Source organism: Lynx canadensis, chromosome F2 (assembly GCF_007474595.2).
Source record: "Lynx canadensis isolate LIC74 chromosome F2, mLynCan4.pri.v2, whole genome shotgun sequence".
In the NCBI taxonomy this organism is placed as follows: Eukaryota; Metazoa; Chordata; class Mammalia; order Carnivora; family Felidae; genus Lynx; species Lynx canadensis.
The window spans coordinates 60176698-60188713 of record NC_044320.2 but is presented as its reverse complement, the minus strand read 5'-3'; the positions used below and the strand labels follow the sequence as shown (position 1 = coordinate 60188713).

The following is a 12016-nucleotide window of genomic DNA, read 5'->3' as shown; positions in this document are numbered from 1 at the left end:
TACCTCTTTCTAAAATAATAAAAAGCTTTAAGAAATACACTCTAGAAATAAACACCTAAAAAGCTTTGAGAAATATACTCTAGAAATAAACACCCAGATAATGTCATCAGAGATTTTCCTTGTCTAATAATCAGTACAAGTAACTGCATCTACTTTATAACACACAAACTTACCTTTTTTTTTTTTTTTTTGGTGATAGATAAATATGAGCATATTATCTCTGGATATTTTACTTCCACATTCAATTATAACAAATGATAACATTGCTTAAGTAGTTTATACAAAAGCCTTTACTTTGATAAACTTGCTGCAATACTATAATGAATCCACTGGGGCTTCCAGAAGGGGAAAAAACAATATGAATTCAGTGTGAAAACATTTAAAAGCACAGCCAAATGTTCCCATTTGACTAGAATGTTTATGAATACCCATAAAATGGAAACTGGCCTAAGACATTCTAAATTCCTTTTTCAAAAGGGGTACTCAATATACTCCACAGAAAAAAAAATGTTTAATAAAGTCAAAGCCAGTTTTCATCCTAACACAAGTCTAAATTTTAGGTGATTTCCACCCCCCTCAGGTTTTAGAGTTCTAAAATATTTCCTACAATTCTTTAAAGCTAAGCATGTAAAAAGAAAAATAGCGCCCATATTTACAAAGTAAAATACTAGAATAAAACTGTTCTGGGTCCTAATGACATCTAGACAGTACCGTGCTTACTACCACAGAAGTATTCCCCCCTCTTCGGATATTGAGGTTCCCATCAGAAGTTTTCATCTCCAACAAAAGCCCAAGATGCTAGCTCTCAATCAAGCAGGAAGGCAGCAAATGTACACCAAAGGTTTTTTAAGGTAACTATATACATACACTATATTAGGTACTCTGAGATAAAGAAACGTGGAGATTATAAATTGGGAAAGAAGGTAAAATTTAAATATGCATGAGAAGTTAATCAATATGAGATACTATGTATTAGTGCCAAAATGTCTGCCACATGGTCAACACTTAACAAATATCTGTTGGTTTTAACTGGATTAATTAAAAATGAGATCTATGAGTCTAATTGGAGAAAGTTTTTTTGACAATTATAACAAAAACAGTTTGGGTACAGTAAGCAGAATTTCAATGTACACTATTAGATGATTCTAATCAGTACGAATCATGCCTAATGTAAAAACACAAAAGAAAAACTTCCATATTTTTTAGGGATATACACTAAGTACGCAGGTTAAAATGATAGGTGGCTAGATATTAGCTTTCAAATACTTCAAGAAAAGAAGAAAGAGAGGGAAGGAGGAAAGAAAAAATTGATAGCTGAAGTAAGTGTGGCAAAAATCTTAGTTGTTGGGTTTGGATGCTGGGCATATTCCTCATATGCTATTCGTATTCCATTGTATTATTATTTGTAGTAAACTATTAATTAAGTATATCCACCTTTGGGTATGTTTGAAAATTGCATAATAAGAATTAAAGGTTTCTTCACTACTGGGGCTTGAGTTGGCAAATGAAGATGAATGGGTAGAATTTTAAAAGGAGGGGGGCGCCTGGGTGGCTCAGTCAATTAAGCAATCAATTCTTGATTTCAGCTCAGGTCATATCTCACAGTTCATGAGTTCGAGCCCGCTACAGGCTCCCCGTTCACAGCGAGGAGCCTGCTTTGGATCCTCTGTCTTCCTCTCCCTGCCCCTCCCCCACTTGAGCTCAAGCACTTGTGCTCTCTCTCAAAATAAGAATATTAAAAAAAACTTTTTTAAGTAAATAAATAAAAGGAGGACATATTAGGCATTGTGCCTCAATCCGAAATCTCTAAATCTCTAAATGCCTAAATCTCTCAGCAATTCTGAGTCCCTCAGTCCTCACCAGCTAGCTTTCTTTTCCTAATTTTCCTGATAACCCAAAAGCTCGTGCTCTTGGCCCTGTTCCATCTTCTACATCTATTTTCTAAATTATGTTTCTAATTCCATCCGCATCCTACCCCCAGTAGTTAACAGCCCCTGACTGCAAAGCGTAACCTAAGTTAGAGATAGGCATTCTGAATTATACACTCTGTGGTAAATAACCTGTGTGAACTCACAGTCCCTTCAAAAACCCAGATGGTCTACTTCAACATGTCCCTGACACTTGAATGTTTCAGCCAAGCAGCAGGTGGGCCTGGAGAGAATGAATGTTATTAGTTCCTAGTTTGCCTTGCCCCCACATCTTTATTCCAACCTGGGGGCTTCTAATTTTTTTCAGTAGTTACAAAATTGTTTTCTAATACAGAAGTTAAAAGTACCTGCATCACAAATTCCCGACGCCGAGGCATTCCTCTTTCTGAAAGCAAAACATAATCTGGCTCCTTCTCCTTTTTGGCCTGTTGAATTTGAGCCAGGCGGCTAATGGGGTTCATTCCTTGACCATACTCTGGTCCAGCCTAAAAATAATTTGAGAAAATTTCAACATATGCTTGCAAAACCCATTATCAGATCCTTTAAGAAACAGTGGTTCTCCCCTCATCTTCTGTACCCCAAAACCATGACTAGCGAAGATAATGCAACTGGAGAGTCATTTATGAAGATTTATAAAGGTAAATCATAGAATGGATCTGAAACTAGACTTCTATGGGATTTAGGGCTCAAAGGCATGATTGATAACTTGGGCTAAGGCTGCTTTTAAACTCTTTAATATATTAGAGTTGCTTCACAAGTTCTGTTCGTCAAAAAACACCAAAAAGAAAGTAAGAAGATAAGCCATGAGCTGGGAAGAGACATTTGCAATATATATAACTAAAAAAAAAGATGTATCCAGCATCCGAAATATATTTTTAAAACTCCTAAAAAGTATTAAGACAATATAAAAGAAAAATGGGCAAAGGAGATGAATAGATATTTAACAGAAGAAAAACATATGAAAGGATAATCAACCTCATTATGACTCAGAAAGTGGGGGTGCCTGGGTGGTTCAGTTGGTTAAGTATCCAACTCTCGATCTTGGCTCAGGTCATGATCCCAGGGTCATGAGATTGAGCCATGTGTCAGGCTGTGTGGAGCCTGTTTTGAGATTCTCCCTTTCCCTTTGCCCCATTCCCATCCTGCACACACATGTGCTCTTGCCCTCGCTCTCTCTCAAAAAAAAAAAAAAAAAAAGACTCAGAAAATGCATGTTAAAACCACAGTCAGATACTATTTCACACTCATCTATTTGGCAAAAATTAAGAAGTCTGACAGCCCTGATTGGTGAGGATAGGGAGTAACAAAAACTTATACACTGCTGGATTGCCTGGCTGGCTCAGTCAGAAGAGTGAATCCTGATCTCAGGGTTGTGAGTTCAAGCCTCACATTGGGTATAGAGATTACTGAAAAAGTAAATGAATAAACTTAAAAAAAAAAAAAAATCTTAGGGGCACCTGGGTGGCTCAGTTGGTTAAGCATCTGACTCTTGGTTTCAGCTCAGGTCATGATCTCACGGTTTGTGCATTTGTGCCCTGAATCAGGCTCTGCACTGATAACATGAAACCTACTTGCAATTCTCTCTCTCTCTCTGTTCCTCCCCCACTTTGTCTCTCTCTCAAAATAAATAAACTTTTAAAAAAATCCTTATACACTGCTGATAATATAAATTGGAAAAGAATCTGGCAATGTCTAGTAAAGCTAAAAACCAGTAGCCTCTTCACAGACATATAAATACCCTTAGAAAATGGTTTCCCATACGTGCTAGCTCATATATACAGGAATATCCATAGCTGCATTATTTGAAATAGCAAAAAAACTGGAAATAGCCTAAGCATTTATCAATAAAATAATAAATTACCTCATGTTAATACAGTGGAGTGGCATATAGCAATGAAAATGAATTAAGGACAGCTGCATGCCTCACAATGAATGAAATTCAGAAAAAAATTTTAAATAAGACAAGAAAAGCAAGCACAGAAGAATACAGTATAATTCATGTAAAACCCACTAAAATGACAAAACACTGCTGAAATTAACCAGGATCTCAATAAATGAACAGACATATGTTCATGGATGAGAAGACTTAATATTCTTAAAATGTCAAGTCTCTTCAAACTGATCTATCAATTCATTGCAATCCCAATCAAAATCCTACCATACTTCTTGTAATACTTAATAAACTAATGCTAAAATTCATGTGGAAACACAAAGGACAGATAACCAAAACAACTTTGAAAAAAAGAAGAAAGTTGGAGGATTCAGACTATCTGATTTCAAGATTTATTATAAAGCTATGGTGATCAAGACAGTATGTGTAGTATTGGCATAAAGAGACAGAGACCAGCAAACACAGCAGCATCCAGAAATTGACCCATACATATACATGGTTAACAGATTTTTGACAAAGGTAGAAAAGCAATTCAATGGGAAAGGGTAGTCTTTTCAACCACTGGTCCTGCAACAACTGAATATTCATATGCACAAAAAAACACACACAAAAAACCAAAAAAACCACAAACTTAAATCCGTACCTCATTATCATTAACTCAAATGGTTCACAAACTTAAATGTAATATCTAAACTATAAAATTTCCAGAAGAAACACAGGGGAAATTTTGTGACTTGGTTAGGTGACAATTTCTTAGATACAACACTGAAATCATATCCCATAAAAAATAATAAATTAGACTTCTTCAAAATTAGTAATTTCTGTTCTTTGAAAAGGTTAAGTCACAGGCTTTAGAGAAAATATCTGCAAACCATATATCTGATAAAGCACTTGTATGTGGAGGAGAGCGAAATAGGTGAAAGGAATTAAGAGGTAAAGACTTCCAGTTATAAAATAAGTAAGTCATAGGGACATAATGTACAGCACAGGGAATATAGTCAATGCTATTGTAACAACTTTGTATGGTGACAGATGGTATCATTTATAATGTCTAAAAATATTCAATCACTATGATGTACCCCTGAAACTAATGGGATACTGCATTTCATTTATGATTCAATAAAAACATAAAGAATTCTCACTGAAGAAAAAAAAAAGAACTTGTATCTAGAATGTATGAAGACCTCTCAAAATTCAATAATAAACTTATTATATATTTTATTATTTTTATTGTTATTTAAGTTATTACTAATGTTTGAAGTGGTCAAAAGATTTGAACAACACCTCATCCAACCTCATGTGCTACCAAACACATAACAATGCTCAATATCATTAGCCACTGGAGTAATGTGAATTAAAACCACAATGAAGTATCAATACACATGCATTTGTACAACTGAAATTCAAGACTATACTACGCATTAGAAAGGATGTGCAGCAACTAAAATGATGGATGCGAAAAATGTAAAATGGTATACTCATTTTAAAAAACAATTGACAGTCTCTTAAAGGTTGAGTATATGCCTACTAAATGACCATGCACATTCACTCCCAAGCATTTACCCAAAAAAGAAAAGGAAAACTTATGGGGCACCTGGGTGGCTCAGTTGGTTGAGTGTCCGACTTCAGCTCAGGTCATGATCTCGTAGTTCATGAGTTCGAGCCCCACGTCAGCTCTGTGCTGACAGCTTGCTCAGAGCCTGGAGCCTGCTTTGGATTCTGTGTCTCCCCCTCTCTCTGCCCCTCCCATGCTTACACTCACTCGCTCGTGCTCTCTCTCTCTCTCTCTCTCTCTCTCAATAATAAATATATTCTAAAAAAAAAAAAATTTTTTTAAAGAAAAGGAAAACTTATGCCCATAAGACATACACACATGTTCACAACAGCTCTATTTATAGCCCAAAATGAGAAACATCCCAATATCCACCACAGGGTGAATGGATAAAACAAAGGGTGGTATAACCATACAATAGAATACATACTTAGCATTAAAACAGAATCAGAGGCACCTGGTGGCTCAGTTGGTTGAGCTTCCAACTTCGGGTCATGATCTCGTGGTTCATGGGTTCAAGCCCTGCACAGGGCTTTGCACTGACCGTGCAGGGCCTGCTTCAGATGCTGTCTCCCTATCTCTCTGCCCCTTCTTCACATGCACACACACGTTCTCTCTCTCTCTCTCTCAAAAATAAACATTTAAAAAAGCTTTTTAATTAAAAAAAAAACAACAACAGAATCAATAACTGTTAACATGCAACAACATGGACGAATCTCAAAATGATTATGCTAAGTAAAAGAAGCCAGCCAAAAAGAAGGTAGTTGCTTGGGAATGGAGGGTGAGGGATTACAAAGGGGCACAAGGAAACTTTTGGGAGCAATGGATAGATTCATTATCTTGATTATGGTCATGGTTTCACAGGTGTACACATATATCAAAACATACCAAATAGCATGTTTTAAATATGTACAATTATACTTCAACAAAGCTGTTTAAAAGCTAGCTAACCAATGCAATTTTTTCAGAAAAAAACAAACATGCAATAAAATTATAAGGTCAGGAAACGTTAAATATAAAACTAATATTGTGATTAACCATGTGAGGTGGTATCTGGACGTAACAGAGGAGGGGCCTACACAGCTTCAATCTCATTGAGAAATGTTCTAGATGCAAGTTTGGCAGTAAGTTTTCATTTAACGTAATAGGCTTTTTAACTTACATACAAATACCGTATAAGCCATTTAGAAGGTATCCTATTTTTAACGTTGTATGGGAAATGTTTATGAATAAAGCTTTTTAAAAAAATTTTTTAAACTTATATATAGCTGTTTTAGTGCCTTCTAAAAGGTTTAAAAACAAAAAAACAATCTTTGCAAATCAAATATTCTGTGTGCATATGAACTTTCTTCGTATATTACTCCTAGAAATGAAGCTGTGTATTTATCACACGGGCAGAACTTTGTTTCCACCTGTGAAAATTTACTCTAAAACAAGTATCAGAGGCAAAGGTAATCACTATGTTGCAGGCTATGTGTGTCACACTAAACTTGTATATAGTCGGAGCTCTTCCTGGTTCTCCATCACACCTAGTTTGCTGCTGCAGGTCGGATCCTGCAGGGTCTTTTAGAGTATATTTAGGATTTTGGACTTTATCCAAAGAGCAATGGGAAATTACTAAAAGATTTCAAGCAGAGGCATGACATGATCTGACTGTGTCTCTGAAAGATAACACTTTTTAGAAGATCAGTTGACAGGATGTCAAAAGTACTTACAGGAAGGCCAATTAAAAACCTGCTATAGCAGTTCAGGCAAGAGATGATTTTGAGCCGAACCAAATAAAGATGGCAAAGAGATAGAAATAAATGAATCAACTTAAGAAATACTTAAGTGATAGATTCAATAGGATTTGATGATTGACTGGATATAATGGTTAAGAGAAAAGTTAAAAATGATTCCCAGGTTTCTGTTTCAGCAGCAGTGGGATGGTGATGCCAGGCACTGTGACAAGGAATGCTGGAGGAGAAGGAGTTTATGATGAGTTTGATGTGCCTGTGAAATAAATAAGAAGTGAAGATGTCCAACAGGCAGCATATAGCACAAAAGAGTCTCTGAAAATCATCTATACAGAGACTGAATTGAAACCCTAGAAGTATGAAGAGAAGCCTAGGTGCTGTAAGAGAAGAAGAAAAAGACTGAGAACTTCAGTTACTGCAATAGTTAGATGGAGGAAGAGGAGAGAAAGGGAAGATTTTAGCTTTTGATAAAATTCTGGTTTCTACCCATACTTAATAGCAAACATGAAAACTAATGAATTATAAACGAAGTAAAGGATTGATAAGAACAGACAGATACAGACAATAAGTTATAAGTCTAAGAGTGGGATATCAACAAAAAGGTAAAGGGAAGTTTTTGAGTCTAGCATTAGAAGTATGCCCAGTTCCTGAAGACACTCAAATAATATGTACTTCCAATGGTATGCTGCCTTTACTCTTATTTAATTTGCCTCTTTTATAAAAATGTTTTTAAGTTCCAAAACACTGTTGATACGGATTCCAATGACAAAAAACCAGATGCATAAATCCAATTGGATAATAATGGAGTCTGAGAACATTAAGAATGGCTGGTTTCTTCCCTTGATTGAAATTAACTACTAGCATCTCGGACAATTAACTTATTCCTTGGGTATCAAGTCTTATGTTCTCTTTCCACGAACTAGTATAGACAGTCTTGTAATAGTTGTATCCAGAAAATTTTACCTCCAACATCGGAAACACTTCTCTAAATTCTCATCTTATAGAAGAGAACCGCATTAAAAAATAAAATATAGACCCAAAGACATAATTAAAACAATCTAACACTGTAACAAGGTAACTGTGTAGCGTTACTCTTAAAATCCAAGAGGAGTTCACAATCAACCGGTTTCAGATGGGCACTGGAAACAGACAGGACTGGACCTGGAACCCGACTGTTACATGATCTTGGGTACGTTTCTTAAACATCAAGGAACTCATCGGTAAAATGGGATAAAAGCTACACCACAGCATGATTAAGAAAATTAAATAAAATGTGATGTTTTATTATTTTAAATAAAATTAAAGTAAATCATCAACAGTTTATTCTCTACTTCTACTGCATAATAAGGAACTATAGAGTCTACATGTATAAGACATATGAGGAAGGGAGGAAAATGCTGAAAACCAAGATACTATTCCAACCTGACCCATTTATTGGCCCACCATAAGGTGTGATTATACTTAAAATTATCTAGATTCCAACTCACTGTATGTATGCTGTTTTCTTAAAATAACCTTACATTCCAGAAGATGTCTATAGGCTTTATTTTAACGTAAGACAGACATGGTACAAGTAATTACAAGTGTGATGTATGTGAAGAAAAATGTAGGGGGCTAACCTACTCTGGGAATGGAGGAGAACACAGAAGCCTTCCCTGAAGAAGTCAAGTGTACGCTGAGATCTGAATGGTGGACAGGAAGAAAGTTCTGGAATAATATACTTATATACTAGAAGTAGCAGCAAATAATTCTGAGAATTTAAAATGTTGCTCTCCACTCTGGGGAATAACATTTAAACAATAATCTTGCTTTTAATGGCTATCGTTAAAAACAATAGGGTTATATTTATATCCTATATAAAAATGTATACATCTGGGGCGCCTGGGTGGCTCAGTCGGTTGAGTGTCCGACTTCGGCTCAGGTCATGATCTTGTGGTCTGTGAGTTTGAGCCCCGCATTGGGCTCTGTGCTGACAGCTCAGAGCCTGGAACCTACTTCAGATTCTGTGTCTCCCTCTCTCTCTGCCCCTCCCCAGCTCACGCTCTGTCTGTCTCTCTCCCAAAAATAAACATTAAAAAAAAAAGTATAGATCTTTTCTAGCCTAATGGCTCATTATTCATAACTTATTAAGATTAGATTTAGTTTAATAAATTCGATGGAAATTATTGTGACCAGTTTTGTACTACAATTCTGATGTAGAGCACTGTTCTTCCATCGTGGAAGAACTATAGATTTTATACATAAAAAGATTTAAGACAAAAAAATACAAACAGACTCACTAATACATAGAACAAACTGGTGGTTGGCAGGGGGGAGGGGGATGAGTGAAATAGGTGAATGGGATTAAGAGGTACAAACTTCTAATTACAAAATAAATCACAGGGATAAAAAGTACAGCATAGAGAATACAGCCAATAATATTGTAATAACAAATGGTGACAGATAGCAACTACACTTATCATGGTGAGCTCTCAGTAATGTGTAGAACTGCTGAGTCAACATATTGTATCCAGACACAAGTATGTCACTGTATTTCTACTATACCTCAATAATAAGAATTCTTTTTAAAAAATTTTTTTAATGTTTATTTATTTTTGAGACAGACAGAGACAGAATGCGAGTGGGTTAGGGGCAGAGAAAGACACACAGAATCCGAAGCAGGTTCCAAGCTCTGAACTGTCAGCACAGAGCCCGACATGGGGCTCGAACTCATGAGCTGTGAGATCATGACCTGAGCTGAAGTCAGACGCTCAACAGACTGAGCCACCCAGGCACCCCAATGATAAAAATGCTTAAAAAATATTTCAGAAAACAGACCATAGATATATTCACATACATCTAAAATGTGAATAGACAGGTATAGAATAACAAATAATCTTTATTGAGCACTTTTTATTTGTATTGTTAATAAATACTTATAATAATTACTAATCCTTCTGTGTATTATCTCAGTTAACACATAACAATCCCATGAAACTAATTCACATTATTATTCCCTACTTATAAAAAACAAAATGTAAGATTAGAAAAGTTAGGTTACTTGCTCAGGTCACAGGGATTCACACTCAAACTGAATCCAAACGTTCTGTTCTTAAAACCCATTATCCTAAATACTGCATGTCTCACTTATACGTGGAGTCTAAAAAAAGCCAAACTCATAAAAAACAGAGAGCAAATGGTGGTTACAGGGTCGGGAAGTAGGGGGATAGGAGAGATGTTAAGGGTGCAAATTTGCAACAAGTAGTAAATAAGTTCTGCAGACCTAATGTACAGTAGAGTGAAAAAGACAACAATGTTGATTAGAATCATCAGACTTGCTAACAGACTAGATCTTAATTATTCCAACTCCTAAAAAGAAATGATATTATGTGGTATGATATAGGTGCTAATTTTCCCTACAATGACAATTATAATATATAATATATCAAATCAAACGGGTTGTGCACCTTAAATTTACACAATGTTAGTATGTCAAATGTATTTCAATTAAAACCCACTTAAATGCTAAAACAAACAAAAAAATAAACAACCATTATCCTACACCCTAACCATGTAGTTAGAGCATATGAATGAAAGCCAGCTCTCAGAACCACTAGAACTCATAAGTGTATCTATTTGCCATTTATTTTTAGTCTACATACCATGTAGAATGCTATTTCAAGGAATGCATAACCTACACCTTGTCATAATGATAGTATTCATTAAGAACACGTTTATGTAGTTACTTACTTATGTGAATATGTATGCATGTACTTTTAAATAAAGCAAAGGTACAAAATGCAGAAAACCTATAAAAATACCAGTTGTACCATAGTACAATCTAAACAAAAGAGGTTCGTCACAGATAAAACGTACAGTTGATCCCTGAACAAGGTGTGGGGGGGGGGGGGCAACGCCCCACTCAGTCAAAAATCTGTGTATAACTTTGTTTTTTTGTTTTGATTCCCCCAAGACTTAACTGGTAATGGTTAACTACTTAACTACTAACTAGCCAACGACTGAGCAGAAGCCTTACTAATAACAGAAACAGTGAATGAACACATATTTTGTATGTTTTATGTATTATATAGTGTATTCTTACACTAAAAAAGGAAATGTTATTAAGAAAATCATAAGGAAAAAAAGAAAAAGAAAAAGAAACTTATAAGGAAAAAATACATTTATAATACTGTATTTACAGAAAAATTTGCATATAAATGGACCCATGTGGTTCAAACCCGTGTTTTTGTAACCCTTGATTCCTAGAGCTAACCCAAAGTCTGCTAGAGAAGTGACACTGAGCTGGCAAGTGACATGCTGGCAACTGAAGGCTCTCTCTGTACACAGAAGGCTAGCTCGTTCATCCCACACACAGTGCGCACTCGTGGGCAGTGTCCTGTACTCAGTGCCGACTCAGCTCATTCCTTTTTGGGTTGTTGTTGTTAATGTAAACAGAAAAACCTGCTCCAGTAAAAGAAAGAGTCACAGCATCTTGCAAAAGTGTCTGCTCTGTTTTCTTCTTTGGCCAAGCTCTACCTGCCTGAAAGTACAGAAATAAAATAGTACCGTCTACCTTGCAGGGCTGCTGCGAGCATCAAATGTGATAAAGCACACGAATGTGCTGGACAAAGCTGGCTGCACACGGTTGATTTATACCTACCAGCTGCTGCCACCGTCACCAGCATTAGTATGACTCATATGATTATTACTCTGTAACCCATCATCATTTCATGAGAGCCCAAGAAGTTAATACATTACAGTGTTGTGTGCAGAAAGAACGTTGGGTTGGAAACAGAGTCCTTCAGTTGTTCCACACGTGAGGTGAATAAAAGCGAGCAAATTCTTTGAGCACGCATGTTTCATGAAACCTTACTGTAAAAGGAGGGGTAACGTCATCTACCTTACACAGTCCTGATGAGAATCACATGGT

General features: G+C 36.0%; 1 protein-coding gene across 1 annotated transcript in view; it reads right to left on the bottom strand.

Annotated features, from left to right (window-relative positions):
• The window catches only part of STAU2 (staufen double-stranded RNA binding protein 2), a 304556-nt gene that overhangs the window by 178667 nt on the left and 113873 nt on the right, over positions 1 to 12016 (bottom strand). Inside the window, 1 exon segment of the mRNA XM_030304456.2 lies at positions 2276 to 2413. Within this exon segment, the coding sequence (XP_030160316.1) occupies positions 2276 to 2413 (138 nt within the window).